Source organism: Acipenser ruthenus, chromosome 13, assembly GCF_902713425.1.
Source record: "Acipenser ruthenus chromosome 13, fAciRut3.2 maternal haplotype, whole genome shotgun sequence".
Taxonomy (NCBI): domain Eukaryota; kingdom Metazoa; phylum Chordata; class Actinopteri; order Acipenseriformes; family Acipenseridae; genus Acipenser; species Acipenser ruthenus.
The window spans coordinates 33,144,023-33,166,919 of NC_081201.1; the positions used below are offsets into that span (position 1 = coordinate 33,144,023).

At 39.7% G+C, this 22,897-nt stretch overlaps 2 protein-coding genes across 3 annotated transcripts in view; one reads left to right on the forward strand and one right to left on the reverse strand.

Moving 5' to 3' along the window:
• Window positions 1-631, reverse strand: part of LOC117417724 (calcium uptake protein 1, mitochondrial) — a 32,121-nt gene extending 31,490 nt beyond the window's left edge. Inside the window, 1 exon segment of the mRNA XM_059035267.1 lies at window positions 565-631. Within this exon segment, the coding sequence (XP_058891250.1) occupies window positions 565-605 (41 nt within the window). The 5' untranslated portion in view covers window positions 606-631.
• A 10,401-nt stretch (window positions 632-11,032) lies between these two features.
• Window positions 11,033-22,897, forward strand: part of LOC117417734 (calcium uniporter protein, mitochondrial-like) — a 53,536-nt gene continuing 41,671 nt past the window's right edge. The window contains exon 1 of one of the 2 annotated variants that reach the window (XM_034030016.3): window positions 11,033-11,246. In XM_034030016.3, the coding sequence (XP_033885907.1) occupies window positions 11,130-11,246 (117 nt within the window). In that variant the 5' untranslated portion in view covers window positions 11,033-11,129. Of the gene's footprint in view, window positions 11,247-17,278; window positions 17,450-22,897 lie in introns of those variants that run through there. The other variant, XM_058985175.1, reaches the window with a different exon arrangement.

The window sequence follows — 22,897 nt, forward strand, 5'->3', positions numbered from 1 at the left end:
GAACATTAGCAAATGTGGGAGTTTGTTTGTTTTAAATTTAGTGTGCCCTACTATTTTACCCCTGATTTTCTCCTCAATTTGAAATGTCCAATCATTTTTCCCCTCACCGCAGCAATTCCCCACACAGCTCAGGAGACCTGCGACCGAGCCAGCTTCCACTTTTACACCCAGGAACTCCAGAGCGGATGTCAGCAAACTACCAACCTCTGGAGGACAAAGGCCAGCCCTGCAGGTGTTCGCTCTGAGCTCACTAGGTGCCTGGCCAGCAGGGTTCACTGTAGCGCGATGAGGAGAAACAGTCCCCGCAGGTTTTGCCCCCTTAACCCATGGGAGCGCCAGAGCCAATGTGACGGTCCCTTCAAAATCCCCAGTGAAGACCGGCTACTTCACACAGGCAGGACGCGAATCTGCACTGTGTGACTCACCCTACACACCACACAGCTGTGCTTCCACCAGGTGAGCTACTTGGGGAACCTGGACTTCAGTTTTAAGATCTTCCAAAATCTTTATTTCTAAACTGTCAACCTGGCACAGCTACAAGGTCTGGGCATTTTATTTATTTACTTGTGTTTTGCGTTCTTTCCAATTATCCAGTGAGTTGGCATGCCCTGGCACCTCACATCCTGAGTGGCTGTAAAGAAAATGCATAATGCTCTCAGTCTGACAGCTTCTGGCAATACCAAGACCTCTGAATGAATATTTATGCAGTCGCTCAGTTCACCGGAGTGTGTTCTGACATTTGTGCTTATAGAGAGACGACTGTGCTGTCAAATGAGACTTTCATTCAGAAAACGTTTCATACTCGTTGTATATAATTTGGGCCTACAAAGGTTGGTAAAAGCATATTATTCATGTAAGGACAGAGATGAAATTATGACTCCCATTGTATAGCAGTTCATTCCTGGTTTTACTATGAGTTTAATCAGGCACACCTCAGCTTGTTACCAATACACTGTGGTTAATCAAGCTTGGAGTAAGACTTGGAATGGGTGTCTTGGAATAGGAGTCTTGTTTACATCCCTGAAGGGTATTTGTAAGCAAATCTATTCACTGCAAGGAAAGTAAAAAAAAAACAAATGTCAATACCTGCCATAGCTTTGTCAATCAGATGTAGGGCCACCATGGGCATCCCTGATATAATGAGTATGCAAGATGCTTAACTCTTTTAGCACTAATTAACTTTCTAAAAAGACAGCCCTGCTATAGCAATTGGAGATAAGTCATACAGAGGCATAAAAGCATAGCCAAGACCTGGACCAATGAACTGCTCTGTTGAGCAAGTTATTTTTCCTAGACCTCTTTGCATGTCGGCAGTTTTGACTTACATCGATGGTGAAACATCAGTAATTTGCACAGCCATGGATACAGAGGCACCTGCCTACTGAGCACCCACTGTAAACTCTCTTTTACACATAATGTATGTTTGTAAGAGTTCAGTGGCTACCTCTAATCAAGCGGAGTGAATTTCTCACACATTCTTTGCTGTGTCAGGCCCACGAGTTAACTGTGTCATACAAAAACTGCAAGAAAACGTATACGTTCAACTTGATTAGAGGTAGCCACCAAACACTTAAACATATTATAAGTCATTAAATCTAAATAAAAAACATATGACACTGATATTAATGTACTTAATATGTTTATACAGATCCTGTTATGGGTTAAATGTTTATAACGCTTTGCCATTGACATTCTGAGTGCGAGATCTAAACTCTCAATAAAAGTGTAGTTGCTACCAATGGGGACGTGACAATGTCACTGATAATGTTACTGTAAATGACCAGCAACAGGGAGATGCAGCTTCTATATATTACAGAATATACAGAGCTGACATTAACTTAAGCAGTAAACGTGTGAAGGATGTGCTATATATCAAAACATTAAAGTATTTCACAAAAAAAAAATGGGACAGACTCCCACCGCATAGTAGTTTGATCAATTTCTGACCTTACTGCGAGTTTAAACTCATAATGGGTGAAATTGCTCGGCAACAGGAGTCTTATTTCCATCCCTGAATTAGAGTAGTTATGAAAATCCAACGCAACACAACTGGACGAGATGACATTTCTAACAATTTAAGGTAAACTGCTGAACAAAACAAAAGAATGCCAGTCTCCAACCAAAACATTGAGGCAGCGTAAGGGTTTGTTGACACAAATATTGTGAATTACAGCACCGTGTTTTTAAAACACGCAGCACATATCGTGTAACAAATAAAAATAATTCCAAAAATGAGTTGGCTGTATTGCAATATGTGAAAAAGTGAGTGTAATATACCCCCCCCCCCCCCCCCCCTTCATAAATACAATGAATACCCGTTTCTATTCTTGAACATCTTTACTACACAATCTACGTAAACGTACGTATGTGAGCATCATTACGCAAATAAACTCACGTCCCTCAGGTTCTGTGAATACTCCCTTGTCAGTCTTGTTTTACACACGGTGAGCAAAGGCGAAATGTTTTAATTGTACTGTAGGACAAAACTCTCTATTACAAAAACAAACAAAAAAAGAATAGCAATCGAATAAGTACTTACTCTTGGTCCTTCTGTGGTAATAGGAGCCAGTAGATCCACAGAATGTTGGGTTTTAACTATAAATATATATATATATATATATATATATATATATACACGTCTTCTCTGCGTTAATAACCTAGCCTTCTGCAGTGGTTAGTAAGTTCTGTCTCCAAGTGGGCCGCACACGCCCCTTAGTAACTCGTCGCTTCGAGGGAGTGGTTTGGAGAGGTCACCATGTTCGAACCCCGCCTTTACTCCCCGCCCCCTGCGGGTGTGCTTGTTGCAGCACAAAAGGAATATCTACTGGAAGTTGTACTGAGGGCATCAGATGATTTTTAATGGTTAGGTTTAGGGTTAGGTATTGGGTTAGGGTTAGGGTTAGGTTTTAGGGTTGATTATCATAGGATAATGATAATGTATTTGTTCACGTTTGGGTAATTTCCCATTTTACACAGGCCTTGGTCGAATCTCTAAATGTGAACTGCAACTATTCAGTATGAATGCTGCAGTGATAAGTACAGAGGTATAATGCCTACTATAACTGCACCATGGTTTCCTAACAACATGACTCATTAATTGCTATGGAATACTTGCCCAGGACTGAAAGTTTCACCATGTTATCATGCAGTGTTCTGAAAACAGTTAACTATCAGCTAAATGTTCAAAATTGGGCAGACACATGGCAAATGAAATTTAATAGAGAAAAGTGTAAAGTATTGCATGCGGGCAATAAAAATGTGCATTATAAATATCATATGGGAGATAGTGAAATTGAAGAAGGGAACTATGAAAAAGACCTAGGAGTTTATGTTGACTCAGAAATGTCTTCATCTAGACAATGTGGGGAAGCTATAAAAAAGGCTAACAAGATGCTTGGATATATTGTGAGAAGTGTTGAATTTAAATCAAGGGAAGTAATGTTAAAACTCTACAATGCATTAGTAAGACCTCACCTAGAATATTGTGTTCAGTTCTGGTCACCTCATTACAAAAAGGATATTGCTGCTCTAGAAAGAGTGCAAAGAAGAGCAACCAGAATTATCCCGGGTTTAAAAGGCATGTCGTATGCAGACAGGCTAAAATAATTGAATCTATTCAGTCTTGAACAAAGAAGACTACGCGGCGATCTGATTCAAACATTCAAAATCCTAAAAGGTATAGACAATGTCAACCCGGGGGACTTCTTTGACTTGAAAAAAGAAAAAAGGACCAGGGGTCATAAATGGAGATTAGATAAAGGGGCATTCAGAACAGAAAATAGGAGGCACTTTTTTACACAGAGAATTGTGAGGGTCTGGAACCAACTCCCCAGTAATGTTGTTGAAGCTGACACCCTGGGATCCTTCAAGAAGCTGCTTGATGAGATTCTGGGATCAATAAGCTACTAACAACCAAACGAGCAAGATGGGCTGAATGGCCTCCTCTCGTTTGTAAACTTTCTTATGTTCTTATGTTCTTAATGTTCCTTTCCTTTGTTTTGTGTTTGCAGGTTCATTTGATTTATAGCATCTGCTATGTTTATGAGTACATATATTTTTATGGCTTAATTCTAGTCGTTGAACATGACTGACCTTTTACACATACTTGGATTTAATTGCTTCTGCTACATGCTGAATTCATTTAAAGAGTAAGTAGCAGGGTTCGGAAAAATATAGCGTTATACTTCCCCACGTGTTGCTACTGCTGTTTAAATAACGTACATGTATTTTTTCTTTTCATTGTTAACATCCTGACAACTTTTTATAATTATAACTTTAAAGACTGTTTCAAAGCTCTTTTCAAAATGGGTGCTCTAGTGCACAAGGGTTTGAGATCTGCCCTCTAAATCACAGCAGGAAGAGTAATTAAAAAAAAAAAAAACATAACAACAAGTGCTCTGGCTTTTCTGTTCCATACCACATCATGGATCATTAATGCCATGTCACCTGTTTGACAATGTGGGCAAAACTCTTTACACTATCAGTGCACTAGAGTGGCCATTTTGAAACAGACTTTAAAATTATAAGTGTAAAAAGTTGTCAGAACTTTAATAATGAAAATACATTTTTTCAGGTATGTTATTTAACCAGTTGTAGCAGCACGTGGGGACATCTAACGCTATATTTTTCGGAACCCTGTTACTTACTCTTTAATGTCAAATGAATGCCCTGTAAATATTGCAATGGCTCACATGACATCTAAATGCTGACTAGTGTACGTTTCATCATGCATCGAACAAGGAATCTCTTTTACTCAATATAAAATAATAATAACTACTGCTTATTTGTAGTTAGTGTTCAAGTGATACTACATTGCTATTCTCCTCACTGACAGGTAGCAGATGTTTCAGAAGTAAACTGATAAGATTTCCCAAGTGCCTCCTCTCTCCCTCCTCCTGCCTGCCTGTCCCTCTCCCTCTCTGACTCTTTTATTTCAACTCAAACCCAGGCAGGCACTTCCAGGTCATGCTGTGCTGTCATTTGGTATATTTACCATGTCAGTGTGAAGTCTAAGGTCACCAGCACATTGCTTCAAACTGGCTGAAGGGTTTGTTCTGTCCACACTTAACTGCGGATTTCCAGCTTAAAGTGCAAGTGTCATGTACGCCATTTGCCAATATGCAATACTGTATTTCAGCACACCTCTGCTGTTTGTCAAACATGTGCAGTGAAGGTGCTCTATTTCTGTATTCACAGCTTTGGTGGGGGATGATACGTCATCAAAAAACTGTCTTTAAATAGCACATGGGTTAAAGTTTTGGAAATACATGTAGGCCCCTAATAGGACTGTTCTCTTATAAAGTGGTCGCTACTGTGCACTGGACTGAGTCTCTGTTTTCTAATGTGGGGAGTTTGGGTGACTTGGGTAGGTTTGCATTCCATGCACCATGCGTCTGCTCAGAATTCTAAATGTCCTGAGGTTCACCAGGGACATGACTGATAGTGCAGATTAGAAGACAAGTGTAAGCTTAATCAGAGGGGTGCTTTGTCATGTTACCTTGCAGCTCATATTTTTGCAGGTGGGAGGAAAAGGCAGGCAGCGTTCGGCTGGGGATGAACCCGAAGCGCTTACTGATGCTGCTGATTAATGTCCCTTCACGTTCTGCAGCCTGAATCAGAAACATTCAGAAAATGCATGCTGACCAAAAGCTCTCTGCATCTGCATTGTAATTTATATTGATTCTAACTGGTATCTAAACATAAAACGCATTGAACATTCTAAATAAGCATCTGAACTCTAGTCAAAATTCCATAGAAAAAAACTTATAACTTATATATATAATGCATTATATAATGAAGAGTGTGTGAGAAGCCACTATGGGCACGATTAGAGGTATAACCAAAGAAACACTTACTCACGTAAAAAATAACAAAGGGGATGGACTATCGCGGACATCTCACCTTTGCATTGTCAGATTGTGTTTAGTGATGTTCGTCAATCACCCACACTTGGTTAATATAAACAAATGAGTTAAATGGCAGCAGTATTTAGATCCAAGCATGTTGACCATTTGTTTAGTGCAAAATGCTTCCAATACACCCATGCTTTGAATGGCATCTGTTGTATAGACAATATTATTATGCCGCTGGAGGAACGATCAGTCATTTTGTAATCTGATAGTGACTTTAAGGTTAGGATTAAGCTAAATGGTTTGGGGTGAAATTGTGATCTCCTGGAAGAGTGGATGTTCCTGGAGCATTTGTCTCCGGACAAATCAACACCATGGAAAACAGACATGCGTGTCTGGCCCATCACCAAAACAAACAAACCAAAAAGAGTAAACGCAAACCTTGAAAGAAATAACTTAGGTTGCAGGTGTGTTTAGAACCCGTCACATTCATCTTAATCACTGTTGTTCATTTTTGCAAAATGCACATTGTTTTTTTTATTTTCAAATGGTTTGCCAACTCCATGTTTCTGAAATTCTCTGTCAGCTTAAATCCCTCTTGCAGCCAAAAAGCAGGATTGGAGTTGTCACATCTCAAGGCTATTCATTGTGATCTAGCTTTACTGTTGCATTTAACTGTATAATTAAATTGCTGCTCACAAATATTGGATTTTCTTTTAGAAACACCAGTGTATGTGGTAGCAGTGGAAGAGCATGTACCGCATGCCACTGTACCAAGCTGCCATGGAGAGGGATTTGACCCTGAAACTGCAGTTCTGGGTCTGTCGTTTAAGTCACTTACTAACAAGACTTTGATCACTCAAGATGACATGTATAGTGCTCCCCCTGTATATCGCAATAGTCAGGAGCCATTGTTATGGAACTGTGTAATTTGTGTTCTGCCTTATAACGAGAATGAAAGTGCTTGGCATTATGGGGCAAATGGGAGCCAAGACAATGGCGCCTTATAACTAGTAATGGGGCATGAAGATAGAGCCATATGAAGGTTTCTGGGTTTGTGCCAGGGCTTGTTGCTCTCAGGGTTTTTGATGGATGGATATCCTGCCCCCATTGCCTCCCTGTCACAGCAATGCAGCTTGGGGCCCTTATCATCAATCTGTCTGTGGCAGTTCAGCCGTTTTATTTAAAACAGGAACAAAATAAAGGGTCTAAACAAGCACTTCAAAACAAACAGCACCCAAGCTTCGGAGCACATCCTGCTCCTCTCAACCCTCCTCTCTCTCTCTCTCTCTGTTCTCTCCTTTTCTGCTTCTCTGCTGCGTGCTCTGCATAGTATGTGGCTAGGGGTTAATTGACCAAGCATTTTAAATGCATTGTAAATACAGCAAGTGACCATCATGTGTTAAACAAATATTCCATAGAAAAAAAATCACAAATATCAGTTTACAGCTTTGGCACGGCAGTAGGAAAAAAATGAGAGCGCCCTGGATGAGAGGAAAATTTGCTTCCAATATATTTAAAACACATGTTCAGTATCATTAAATCCCAAAGTGAAGGGCTTCTCAGTGCAAGCTCATCAGGTAATTTCATCCTGCTGGTAATTGATGTACGTCCTTCATTACTGGCACCATTAATACCATAAATATACATGTCATGCTAGCCTGTGCCTTTCGTTTCATGTTGATGACAGCTGGCAGATGTTCTTCTGGCGTAAGAAGAGAATCCTTGGGACTAAACAACAACAACAACAACATACTGCTTGTAAGGAAGCTGTATATTCCTTCCCTATATTTTATTAGGGTAAAACCTTGCTTTTTTAACAAGTCACTGCTGAGCAACTCAGAAATCGGATCTTCTAATGAAGCAAGCAGCCAGATTTGTTTTACAAATATTGACACTCTTCAGCCCGTCATTGGCAATTACTGGCTGGCTTTCCGAAATTGGATCTGAGTGTGGTTCTGTATGTCACTTTGGCTCTGTGTTACAGATGAATATGCCTGAATACAGTCCATGTTAAAGTTGCACACTTGTGTATCGCATGCCACCGAGAAGGTCTTGTGCTGGTCACTCATTCAGTCACAGTGCCATACAGGCATGACCAGAGTATCTGGGATATGATTAAAGTCCAGCACATGAATAACACACACAGCTCAGCTAAATGTAGACCAAGATTCAATATATTTGAATGGTTCAGCTTCATTACTCCCCTTAATGTTGTTGAAGCTGTCACCCTGGCATCCTTCAAGAAGCTGCTTGATGAGATTCTGGGATCAATAAGCTACTAACAACCAAACAAGCAAGATGGGCCAAATGGCCTCCTCTCGTTTGTAAACTTTCTTATGTTCTTATGTTCTAAGAGCTGATCCTAAGTGTAATGCATGATACACCGTTGTCAGTTTAAAGCAGTTAAGATGACCTAACCAGGAAAGATTTTTTCAGATGTTTGCCGGTAGTACAATACATGGGACTGGGCAGAAATGAAAAGTCGCAAGATTTGATTGGAATGAAGCAGATAAAGGCAGATTTAGAGAAAGAGTGATATACCCAGTATTGGAACAACATAACTGAGAACGACTTTTAATTTCATTTGGATCGACTTACACTTTAATACAGTACATGACTAAGGCAATACAGGAATGGAGACATAACAAAATGTCTACAGTAACTGCCAAGTGATCTTAACTCAGATGATCTTAAGTGGGCTGTACTGTAAATGAAATAATCAAACAGATGAACCAGTGGTGTAGTCCCCATGGAGGGCAACAGCAGTCAATAAATACTGCCACAGCCCAGACAAACAGTCCTGACAAGGATAGGGGGTTCAAAAGAGACAGAGTAAAAACAATGTAAAAAAACTATTACATTCTTTTATAATGGTTTTTATGGCTTTGTCATCAAACAGTTTAATTACACAGGGTAACATGGCTTTCACTATTACTGCTGTATTCTATTGCAGTACAGTTTACTAGAGTATACTATACAGGATGCTGCAGTATAATAAACTTGTGTTTCGATGTTGACTTTAATTCCATGGTGCTTTTGTATAATGTGCTCTAATATAAGGTCTGCTGAGACCACCAAAACCACCAGAAGTGAAAAGCACTAGCCTACATCAGCCCTCATGCAGCCCACCCAGAGCTACAGCATCGGAGGACAACGCAGCTCTGGACAGCTTACAGGAAGCCCGCAGGCGCCCGGCCAGACTACAAGGGTCGCTGGTGCGAGGTGAGCTGAGGACACCCTGGCCGACCTAAGCGTTTTATAGTGTTTTATCGGTCAAAACCGAAAATCAGAAGCCTGGTTCATTGCTTCAGCTGACCGGAACAAGTGGAACAAGTTAGACCGATAATGAGGACTAACCCATAATAAGACATTACAAATGCGGATGGAAATTCACAATTTAAAGTGTAAAGACAAACTCGGACATTTACGTGTAGATTGTCATTACTAGCACTTCATAAAAAAAAATACATTGAAGATATTGAACCAGAAAAAAGTCACTTTAAAGTTTGTACAATATTTTAATGAAAAAAACGAAACAAATCTCTTCAGAACACTTTGTTCCTCAGCCATAATAAATTAGACAAAAAGGAAAAGGGTGCCACATTGCTATAGTAGTTTATTTAAACTATTGTACACATTCACTGTCTACCTAAGAAAAAGAAGAATTGCGCAATATAGTGTGTCAACAATATATTAAGGTACATTATATCATTAAATAGTGCAATTGTCAATTTTATTAAGGATATTTCTGTGACTCGGCGAGCAAACCTTACCGAACCAAATGCTTCAAAGGGTTCAGAATGAGGTTCAAAAAGCTTCACTTTTCACTTCACTAGTTTTTAGATGTCATTTCTGAGAATACTGACATAAGAACATAAGAAGGTTTACAAACGAGAGGAGGCCATTCAGCCCATCACGCTCGTTTTGGTTGTTAGTAGCTTATTGATCCCAGAATCTCATCAAGCAGCTTCTTGAAGGATCCCAGGGTGTCAGCTTCAACAACATTACTGGGGAGTTGGTTCCAGACCCTCACAATTCTGTGTAAAAAAGTGCCTCCTATTTTCTGTTCTGAATGCCCCTTTATCTAATCTCCATTTGTGACCCCTGGTCCTTGTTTCTTTTTTCAGGTCAAAAAAGTCTCCTGGGTCGACATTGTCTATACCTTTTAGGATTTTTGAATGCTTGAATCAGATCACCACGTAGTCTTCTTTATTCAAGACTGAACAGATTCAATTTTCAAGATTCAACACATTTTAACACGCTGTCTTCGTGTTAAAATGTGCTGTACAAACGTAGGACGAGCAAGCGTACTAAATTAGTCTTATACTTCTTAGTACTAAGTTAGTCCTGAACAGGATCATCTCACATCAGATTTGGTACGCTGCAATCAGGATCTTGTTTAGTCCGATTTAGCGGATGATCCACCTTGATTATCTTCTGTTCTGGTACACTGCAATTGGGATTAGCGGGTGTACTAACTTTAGTCCAATCAAGTGGACTAAAGCTGCTTAATCGGAATCCGCTAGTTAGACACATCAACATGATCAAGTGGACTAACAACTCTGGTACACTGCAGTCGACCCGAGTGCGGTGGATGACCAGTCAATCAACGCGCAGGCACAACGTATTCGGCATGCTAGTAACTAGCAATGGAAACAATCGCACTCACAATATACAATTACAGTAGGTGTGGTTGCGTGGTTTACTGTACCTTTAATAAAGTTATTGCTTCCTGGTTTTAAACTGTTGCAATAAAACTAAAATCACGCCTCCCCTGTAAAAAATAATAAATAAATAGAAAAACAAACTTCTGCCTGGCTTATTGGCTCGCCGCTCTCTGACTGACGTTTTGAAACCCTCGCCATCCTCTGTCTTTAGCAGTTTGGCTATGCATCGATTGGATTTCCTATTTACCCTGCCGTTCCTACTTCGCCACCAGTCCTCATTGTGAGACCCCGGCTGCTCTCCCAGTTTGAAAATAGGAGGTTATGAAACTGACGACATTCCAGCTCCTGCAAGTCCTCCATTAAACACTACAGCATATTGAGCCAAAATGGCGGGCACATAAATCAATCCTCAACAGAGACACGCCCAGTGGGCTGGGTTGGATTCACCGATTGGCTGTAACTTTCCTTTTCTTCTTGTCTGATTTGACCTGTGGTTCTGCGATTCCTTCTAAAGAAATACTCTCCCGCCCCGCCCGGTTGCTCACACGCCCCGCCTCTCTCGCTCGGCTTCCCCGCAGCGGTCCGGACTTGGAGCTCGTTTCTAGTAGAGATGGCGGCCACGGCAAACAGGTCTTTGCTCCTTCTGTCCCAGAGCGGTAGAGCGCTTTCATCCGGCTTCCCCGTGTTGGGCGTCATTAGGCACAGGCACCACCAGCACCACAGAACGGTGAGTTCTCTGAAGGGGAACGGGGATCGTAAAGGAGGACGTGGATGGGGGCGGCGGTGGAAGGGGTCCCCTGAGGCGGGGAAAACTGAACGGGGCTACGGGGGAATAGGGGGTTAGGTTATGCTGTCGAAGGCGAGCTTGCTAGAGCTTCGTTAGCATGGACTGGAACTGGGTAACGCTGGGATCAGTGCAGTCCGGCACGACGTGTGAAGTTTCCAGTAGAATAAGTAACCGCAGGGGACCACCGCGGCCATGGCAATATTAAATAATACTGATGAACGCTTGGCAACGCATTGGCAACAATCGTTGACGTAAAAAAATAAGTTGAATGTTAATTTTGTTGATTTGCAGTTATTTGGTCTGTCATAAATTACACCTAACCAGCCATAAAACTGCCTTTTCAACTTTGCATAGACGATTTACGTCTGCAAAACCTGTCGGAGCTTCCTGAGTACAATCTGTCATAACTCTGTATGATCAGGTCACCGACTTGGCCATGCATATTACTAGGCAGGTGTTATTTGTAAATTTAACGATGCACCTATATAGATAGATAGATAGGTGCATCGTTAAATTTACAAATATTAATACTGCATATTTAGACCTCTCAACAGACCCTGTCAGTATCATAATTATTTCACTTGACAACGCCGGCTTTTATAATTCTACAAATTCTACATCTTGTGTACTGCCAGTTAATCATATATATATATATATATATATATATATATATATATATATATATATATATATATATATATATATATATATATATATATTATACACACACACACACACACACACACACATATACATATAATACACTCACTATAATATATAATACACTCACTATAATATCTCTCTCTCTATCTTTATATGTATGTGTACACACACACACAGAGTTGTAGTCAAAAGTTTACATACCCCAATGGAATAATTTCTAGACAACAAAGAATTTTAGGAAAAATCTTTTGTAGCAAAAAAAAGTTACAGGAAATAGATGCCTACAATTATTTATTAAAGCATTTTTTTGGCAAAACTCCAAAAATGCTAATTCAAAAGTATTAATTACCTTTGATGCTATGGTAGTATTGTCTATGAGGTGCTAGAAATTTCAGTATGATAATGCAGAACCTAATTCTAGAAGTGTCTAGATAATGCTGGATTGTAAATGAACATTCTTAGACAGTATAAAAGTGTTAGGCATAGGATGATTACTGTCATTACCAATAAGTCAATATGGGAAAAAGTAAAGAGCTATTTGATGACCGTAGGCAGAAAATGATTTATTGTCATAAAGCTGGAGAAGGATACAAGAAGATTTCCAAGCATTTGAGTATCCCAATTTCAACTATTGTTACTATTATCAAGAAGTACAAGACTCATGGTACTGTCACAACGCTCCCTCGGTCTGGAAGAAAGAAGGTTCTTTCACCAAGAACAAGTAGAAGAATTGTGAGGAAGGTTAAGAACAATCCAAGATTGACTGCCACAGATATTCAAAGTGAATTGGCTGCAAGTGAGACTGGGGTTTCCATTTCAACCATAGGTTGAGTATTGCATGGTGAAGGTCTCAATGGTTCGCAGATCAAGGAAAAAGCCACTCTTAGGAAAACTGCACAGGGTCAATCAATTTTAAAGTTTGCAAAATAGCATTTGAATGATGGATATATGAGTTCTGGTCAAAGGTTTTGTGGAGCGATGAAACAAAAATCGAGCTATTTGGTCATGCTGATCGTCATTACGTTTGGAGAAAGTCTGGTGAGGTGTACAAAGAAAAGAACACCATACAGTGGAACGTCACATAACCGCCCTGATCAGTTAACCGCCTCACTAAATAAATAAATAAATATTAAAATGAGGCTACGAGAGTAATGGTATTGGCAGCAAGTGCAGCGTTGTGCTTAGCAGTGACATTTCAGATATTGGCAGCGTGTTGTTGTAGCTTTTAAATGCATTTGAATTAGACAAAGCAAGCTTCATAAACACAATGCTTACTGGACGTTTGTTAAAAATAGCAGAAGCAATATTTAAACCGAGCTTCTTATCGGCTGTTGCCAATATCAAGTAAGCACGCAAAGTACCGTGACAGAGATATTAAGAAAGCAGAACCAGGGAGGCAGGGACTTCTAGAGTTAGGAAAGAAGCCATCAGTTGCAGGTTACTGTACATTTACAGTTTGTTTTGTATTTTGCTTTTAAAGCTTTGCGTGGAGATGGCTTATAGTAAACCGCATAGCAACACTGTGTATTGTAGCGTAATTAATCTTATTTACGTTTGCTTACTTTTAAAGCAAAGAATTTCCTGGTGTTTAAAGCAGTTTGAGTGTTGTTTTTGTTCACTAACCTATTTATGCATGTGCAAATGTCATTTTCTATAGATGTTCGCAAATCCCGCTTTTTAACATATGCGCCTTACCCCAGTCCACAGGGGGTCGGATATGCGACGTTGTACTGTACCTACTGTCAAGCATGGAGGTGGTAATATCCTTCTATGGGGCTGTTTTTCCTCTAATGGCACAGGAAATGTAGTTCCAGTACATGATAAAATGGATTCCATAGCATACCAAAAGATATTGGCCAATCATCTGAAACCCTCCGTTACAAAACTTGGTTTAAAGAGCAACTGGACCTTCCAACACAACAACGATCCAAACCACATGTCAAAATTTCAGAATGGTTAAAGAAGAATACAATCAAGGTGCTGGAATGGCTGAGTCAAAGTCCCAATCTAAATCTGATTGAGAGTCTTTGGTATGAGTTGAAGAAGGCTGTGCACAAGACAAGTCCATGGAATTTGAATGAACTGGAACAATTGAAATGCATTGAAGAATGGTCAAAAATCACTAAAGAATCCAAAAACCTGATTGACAAATATCTTAATCCTTTAAAAGAGGTTATTATTGTTAAAGATACCTCAACTAGCTATTAATTTAATTTTCCTTATCAGGGTATAAATACTTTTGAATTAGCATTTTTAGAGTTTTGCAAAAAAAATTGCTGAAATAAATAATTGTAGACATCTATTTCTTGGAACTTTGTTTTTTTTTCCTATAATTTGTTTGAGAAATTTCTAGAAATTGTAAATTTCCATAGGGATATGTAAACTTTTGACTACAACTGTGTGTGTGTGTGTCTATTTATTGTAGTACTTTCAACTACACATTTCTTCCACATGACATACTACTTGTAAAGCGCTTTGAGATACTGTTGTAAGAAAGGTGCTATATAAATAAATAAACTTACTTACTAATCCTGCAGTGTTGGGAAAGCCATGGCACTCTCCTGTGCTGCTGCGTTTTATTGTATTGGCTTGGAAAAGTGCTTGGTGTTTTTGAGCTATGTTTTAAAACAGCGAGCTATATTTTAATGATCTTCTGTAAAGAGATTGATACCACCTTTAATAAGGCGGCAATAATTTGCTCATGCTACAATCAGACCATGTGACCTACAGCAAAGGTACCAGGATGTTATTTTCTCTATAGTGTAGTGTTGTAATTGAAGTATAACCTAAATCGTTGGTTAGCACAGTAATTATAGTTAGAGGCTGTACAACATGTACCTATGTACAGAGTACCTAGTGCATCTTTTAACACTTTGAGAACTAGCGACCTAAAATAAGTCTCTGATCCAAAGGCACTATCCTGTAGATAATAGCTCTCCTCCAAAGTGGTACTCGTGTTATGGAGCTGTCCACACTTTCAAGCTAGAACTCCTCTCTTAACATGCAGTGTGCTGTGCTGCATTCTTGTCTCAAATTAAGGGACAGAGTGTTGAAAGAGACACCCTGTCCAGCACAGTGAGCACTGGGGGGACTCTTAATACCTGCGCACCAACATGGGGGAGAGGGCTGCTCTACTGGTACCCCTTCCCTGAAGTTCATTCAACTTTTTAATAAAAGATTCAAACAATGACGGAGAAGGCGACTGAAGATACCTGGTGGTATGAAAATGGATTTTAAAACTGAATGCTGCTAGTTTTAGATTTTATTGTTATAAAATATTAAAGCAAGTATTTAATCTGACTCCTATTTAGGAACGGATTAGAATTGAAACATTGTAAAGGTTATAAAATATTAATTGTAATCGTGTATTAATAAATAAAGTCTTTTTTTTCCAGAACAGATGAGACTTGTTTCATGGGTGAATGCTACTGTACAGTGTAGAGCATACTAATTGGACGCTGCATCACACAGCAATTATAGCCTCCATCTAGTACTGTACCCCAAAAAATAGGTATATTGAAAAGCTTGATTACAGTAGAAGTACTGTCCAGATAGACACAGTAATTCAAGGATTGTAATAATTTTTCACTGTCCACAAAACATAATTATACGTTTAGTAAGAAAAAACAGTCTGAGCCGCACTGCACAGTCAGGTTTACGTTAAGTAGACAGATTTGCCGGATTACGGATTGGACAGGTGATCATGTCATTCATTTCAAATGGGATTTATTAGTTCGGGACCCAGAAACCTTGCCGAATTATTCAGAATGCTGGTTTATAGAGGGGCTGGCTTAGACAGGTTTTACTGCATGTCTTTCAGTAGAAAGACAGACTGGTTCAGTGGGGGGTTTTCTTTAACGTCCACGAAATGGACACTTTACTGAAACTAAATATGTCAGAAAGCTGTGCCTGTGAGAGAGTGCTGTGCGCTGATATGACAGCCGTCACAAGCTGGAATGCTGCAGGACTGGTGTGTTTTGGGGACCCTAAAGCCAATACAGTCTACTACTTTGTGCTGTCAGTCTTTTGATACAGCTGTATTTTAATGTACTTTTCAATTACAATTTGGAATAAGCAGTTACTAAAAAGGCATTATCATGCCCTTGACCTTTGGAGAAATACAGAAATGTGTCAAGAGGAACCACTCGTGCTGACTTTTTTAAAAATAGAAACACAAAACCTTTCTATAGGAAACGCCCGTTTATAATGGTGGATGACCAGTAAACGCTGGCTGCTAAAACCATGCTATGATCGTCTATTATTCAGGTAGTGTAAATAGGGGTCAAGTCTCCCCTGAGTCTGTCGGGTTAATATTTGGATTGTTTTCATAGCAATAGGGGAGCGGGCTGATTGCTCCAGCTCAGGGCTCCTCATCACTTAAGAATTCTGAAACCCAGGACTGGGCACGTGGGACTAGTGTGAGTTTTTAACCCTTCATTACAGTCTAGAGGATTTTAAAACCAGCGTGGACTGGTTTACTGTATCAGGTGAAGTTATGGCAGCTCAAGCCTGTCTCAACAGCTGCTTCTCTTTCCCAAAGTGTAGCTGACCTACATCACTGTGCCACTCCCCACCCCACATGCAGACACGGGTCATATGCTTTGAATCAAACCCTCAGCTCCAGTTACAGATAAACGCGGACATGGCAGCAGAGTCTAAACTGGGAACGGCGCTGGAGTCGAAGAGCAATTCTTTTGTTTGTGGCCCTTTTGAAATTGGTCTGCAGTGAATTGTTGGAGAGGCACACCAACCATGTGGGCATTGCAACTCCTTACAGTACTTTGCAGTATAATGTGAAGCAACTATGTGTTTTAATGGGAATCTTGTTTGCAGTCCTTGAGAGTGCCTGCATGCTTTTTATAGTGGTCAGTGGTTGGTACACTGGTGTGTCTTGCATTTAATAGCTTGTATAGTATTTTATGGAAGTGTGTCAGAATTGTTTGCTTTGCTGTAGCCATGGGCATATTATTGCAGTTGGCTGATAAAGGTTAAGGGGTATATTTTAATGACAGTGGCAGATCTAAATACTGCTGTACTTGATTTTCCAATGACTTAATTTCACTGTGTGGTATGCAGCAGATAGCCTCATTTAATAACTAGTTCTCAGAGAAATGTAGAAATCCATTACAGGAATTACAGGAATTTTTCAGAGCCTGTGAAAACATGGGGAAGTCTTTGGAGGCCAAAGTGAGACTGATGATGAGTGTCGTACAGTACATTATTAATCTTCAGCCCGGCTACAACTGCAGTAGTCTTTACAGCAAACATTGCATGACGAGAATGAAAGTGCTTGTGGAATGGCTATATACTGTATGTGGCAAATGGGAGCCATGACTACACTGATTTACTGGCTGAAGGTATACAAAGACAATCTGTTGGGGAATGGGGCAGCACAGGACAATACCGCTGTCTCCTTTATACATAGTCTTATTCAGACTTTCCAATGGCACTGCCTCAAGCCGCTCCTTAAACAGTCAAAGGTAGGTTACAAATGCTTCCGATTTCGGCTGGGTAAAATGCCTTGGCATAATCAGCCCGATATACTGTGCAGTACAGAGGGGCGCAGTTTGTCTCCCGTAGCAGACAGTGTTTAAATGAAAGCGGTGGAAAGTATTGCTGCTGGATGTGTTTCTGGTTGTAGAATAAGGGAACTGAGTGGGGGGTGGGGAGCTGAGAGTGAAGGAACGAGGACGTACTGTAAAGAAATTGTTAGAAGCAGGTACAGCAGCTAGTAACACAGGTGCACCTCAACTGAGTCATTAAGAACAGGCAGATAATAGATAACAGATAATGAACTATGTAGGGAATTTGATTCCCACTACTCATGATATAGTTCTGTATGTATATATTTATTTATTTATTTATTTATTTATTTATGTATGTATTGCAGAAACGCCGCTAAATGAAAGTGCAAAAATACATAATGTGACTGGTGCCATTTAAGGATCTTCTTTTTTTAGGGAGGGTGTAGATGTTAATTTTCAATGCCATGGCTAAACATTTTATTAAAGTAGGCGGGGGATAGTAGTTTAGATTTTGAACGTTTTAAACATGGTAGCCAGTTTCTTTAATTCAGTATTTCTTCGTGGTCTCTTCCATGTCTGATTTAAATGCTGTGTGCATGTAGCAATGTATGTAAATACATGTTGCAGTAATAACATGATGGATGGGTTTTCTGGTTGGTTACAAACGTTCCCAGTATGTTGAAGTTGAAACATTGAAATGTGTTTTAATTCTGAAGTTTAAACGTGTTTAATGTTTTAAACGTTTAAGAAATGACTGGAAACACTCCTAGTATTAAAATAAACTGAAATGCTTGACGCCTCATAGTACTGTAGGTGGTTTGACTTCTCCATTGAATTCTGAATGTGTTGTTTGCTGGCAGCAAAGACTTGTAGTGCGGTAGTCTGAGCTTAGTTAACAACACTTATTAGGCTAGGAGCTCAGGCGTATTTAATTGTATCCCATCTTAATACCATCCCTACTCTCCGTGCTCTGTGAGTTATTACAGGTGCAAATGTATCCCTCCAATGCAATTTTATGAAATAGCATGCACAGTAAAACTGTATTTTAATGAACTTAAACTGTTTGGTTGGTAACTGTCACTCTTCAGTTTGTTTTTATTACATCAATTAACCTGAGCTTTTTATTCTCTGCATAGCAGTTGCCATTTATTTGCTCCGCAACCCTGCTGCGCGCAAGGTATTCTGGGCAACTGCGGAATCCCCAATACAAAACACACACACACACTACAGTGAGCTGGTAAGGGGAATCCTTGGGGAAGCCCGGCACTCTCTGTAGCTCTGAAATAAATGATTGCAGGATATTTCTGTGGGTGAGGCTGGCTGGAGGACACGCACGCACAGACACACACAGACACACACACACAGACACACACACACACACACACACACACACACACACACACACACACACACACACAGAATGAATATCTTTGCTGTTGTCTCAGTGATAAGAATCAGGTTCTCAGATAACAAAGGCACAGGCATGCACGCTAGCAGTACTCTCACGCTTGATCCTACTCCAGGGCAGGACTTCTTTGCAGCCATTCCCTTAATTATTTAATTGAGCCGCACAGAGCTTTGTTGAGCTAGTGCTAGTGCCTTCAATAGCATGTTCAGTAGACTGTTCCCATATGGAGCAATATTAACTGTTTTTTTTTTTTTTTTTTTGGTTAAATCGATCTTTTGAATGTCTTTGTATGAAAACCTGTTTTGTATTCTCGTTTTTCCATTCACCCATACCCATTGAACTAAAGTTGTACGTCTACATTGTTTAAATCCCTCAGGGCAACATTAGCTTAGATTTTGTGCTTTTATTGTTATGTGTCGTACAAGTACTCTTGCATGCATTTCAGATTCTACATTCACTTTCCCATGATGTGTTACTTGGTTTGCAGAGTATCAGGATAAAATAAATGATGACACTTTGTGAAACAATATAAAAACCAAAGCTTCAGTTAAGTTAAAGTACCATACTGTAGCATTGAGGATTTTTATTTCTGTTACCCATTAAATATTGACAAGCCTATGTTGAAAGCACAGTGTTCATCCTTTATTCTTGAGCGCCGTTCATACACATTCGGACAGACAGATATCAGTACTACTGGATTCTGAAAACTGCAGAAACCAAATGAAAGTGTGATGCTCCATTGCAAGTCTCAGTTTAACACCTCGAAACAATACAATTGCTCAAACAATACAAACGCTATAAACTGTGCAGCATTTCAGAATTGCTAAAACAATACAAACACTATAAACTGTGCAGCATTTCAGAATTGCTAAAACAATACAAACACTATAAACCGTGCAGCATTTCAGAATTGCTTTGTATTACTGACTGTCGTTCTTGTAGCCAAGAAAAATGATATGGCTTAAAGTTTGACAGCAATACTGTGAAAAACAAGCACACCAACATGACTCCCCCGCACACCCAAGACTAATAGAAATATCCACCCCCCATCCCACAGACTATTTAAGTCTATATTTAGTGCAAGTGAAACCATGTTTCCTGTAATATTCAGTATAGTGAAAGTGTTGTATAGTGAAGTGCTTGGCCACGCTGTTTTTGAGGTTTTTCAAATCAAGCTCCTGTTAACTTGCTCTATGCCTGTTCTGGTTAACATTCTCGCTGGATATGGGAGTGTGAAAACTAAAAACTGTATTGCATTTTCTGCCTCTCAGATCCCCAGTACTGAGTTCTGTATACAGTAGCATACTGAATTTGCTAATTCTCAGATCTCCTGTACTTAATCATCAATGCTGAGTTATTTAGCTTTGAGATAGACAACCCAGCACTGACTATGCTGTGATAACTAGCCTCGGTTCCCTAGTACTGGATTTTGTATGCTGGACTGAATTAGCTGTACTGAGTTCTGAAGTTGCAAGTCTTACTTTTGCATGTCTTTTTTTATTTTGTTTTTTTTACAATGGCATTTTGTTATGCAGCAAATTGCAAAGATGGTTTTACGTGTGTCTCTCCACTCCACCTCCAGATTTGAACCCAGGTCTTTGGAAGGGAAAAGCTGTGGAAACACTGCTCTTGTGGCCCACCTCTCCATCTCCTTACTTCCTCAATGTTAAAAGACTCCAGAAGGGAAGAACAGTGAGGCCACGGCTGTGTGCTACAAAAAAAACAAAAACATTTTACTACCAAATAAGGAGGTCAAGGCTTGATATCATCTTCCTTTGCCTTTTGCAAATCTAGGCAAACTTTTGAAGTTCGCTGTGCAGTAATTTCATTCCAGTGGGTGTGCTTTGATAGAAACACACTCCAAAGGGTAGGGGCACACGTATGTACAATGTCATCTTTTGAATCTGGTTTTTGTTTAAAAGCTCCTGTGAGGTAGAATGCTGTGGATAAAACACACAATGAAAATTAAACCTGTGGCTTCATCTGTTTCCAGGCAGATTTGAGCCTAAGCTAAATTGGTACCAAAGTGGTTAGTGAAAGGATGTCTGTCCAGCGTAAAGGGCAAACAGATGTTTACAAAGAAAATGACATTTTTTTATTTGAAAAATATAATTTAAAGAACACAAATGCACACTCATTGTATGCTGCAGAGTGGAAAAGTGTTAAGCATTTCTTCTAGGGTTAGATGTGTCACACTGTAAAAACTTACGGTTGAGGACAATGGGGGAAATGCCACTTTTCCAATTCATATTTTTCCTAATATGTTGTATTTAGGTTTTTCCAAATATGTTGTATTTAGGTTTGTTGCATTATACCTTTTTTTTAACCAGTATTGTTGATCTGTTCCAGCTGGCTGTCAGTTCTTAGTTAATTACCTTCAGTACAGCCTCAGGTGAGACGTATTACTGGTTAGATAAGTCCTGTTCATCAAATCTGATTGGTTGATTTAGCAGGGGGCCGAGCACAGATAGCTGGCACAGTGGTGCCTGACGTTTTAAATAATCCTAACAGTGAAATAAGAATCTCTCGCTCCTCTCTCTAATACATTCTGACAAGGTCCCTTATCCTTTTGTTGTAGGCTGTTTTCAATTTCCAGACTTCTTCTTTGTCTTTTTTTTGTAAAGTCCATTTAGTCTACCACACTGTAGTTCAGTGGTCCTCCGATCTATACTGGTTGCAAAAGCTGTGCCAGCGACTGCCTCTGACACCCTCGGTAACACTGCAGTACTGATGTAGTAGTAGAGGTGTAACAGTACACTCCTGTCACAATATGATGCGTATCACGATATGCATCAAGATACATGTGATGATATCCCTTATTGGGGTTTCCAGCTGGTGCTTCCACTGCATTAGCTGAAGCAAAGAGGAGCTTTTTTCTATTTTCTTTGAACACTGCCACGCTTGCGCTGTGTATTGTAATTCAGAGGGAGCGTCTGGTTATACCTGGGGAGTCCTGAGGGCTGAGCTCCTGTAAACGCCTGTGTACTGGACTCTCAGCAGGGAGTCCACCACTGGCTCTGTCCTGCCTCCCTCCGATAGACGGCCAGACAGTACAGGAAAGGACACTGGTCCTCCAGAGTTGTTGTTTTCTTCCTCACATGGTCAAGAGCACATTGATTTTTTATTTTTTTTCCCCTCTCTCACTTGACATTAAACTGAATCATTTGGACATTTATCCACATTTTTGTCTTATGACAGCCAAATAACCAAACCAACCATTTCATGCTGTGTTCGCAATAAACAATATAGCCATCTCTATAATAAAGAATGTCATTCATGGGCGAGTTCTTTATTTTGCTTCTTTTGAAAAATGATCTTGTAAAGGTTAACTCAAGCAGCAACATCTAGTCCGAGATAAGAAGCGAAGTGGACTACGAACCCACTTTAGATGAGGGAGTGATTAAGAGAGAGTACAGCAGTGTGGAGTAGTGGTTAGGGCTCTGGACTCTTGACCGTAGGGTCGTGGGTTCAATACCCGGTTGGGGACACTGTTGCTGTACCCTTGAGCAAGGTACTTTACCTAGATTGCTCCAGTAAAAACCCAACTGTATAAATGGGCAATTGTATGTAAAAAATAATGTGTAAAAAAATAATGTGATATCTTGTAACAATTGTAAGTCGCCCTGGATAAGGGCGTCTGCTAAGAAATAAATAATAATAATAATAATAATACATGGCATGTCTAAGGGTTACAAAGTGTGAATCTGGGTTTCACGCTGTCTGTCATTGACACAGATAAGGATGTACTGTGCCGTGTGTACTGATACTTGAGTTGTGTCAATGTGTCTGTATAAAATATTTTTTTTAATGTTTTTTCACAGAGACTTCGCTATAATAAATGATTAACAGATGCATAGTGAGTCTTTGCCTGTTTGTTGCTGTTGGATTTTCATTTGCATTGAAGGAATAGGATCACCAGTACAGTAGAAAATTAACTTGTGCTTAAAAATAAATAATAAATAAATAAATAAAATGATCAAACACCCAAAATATAA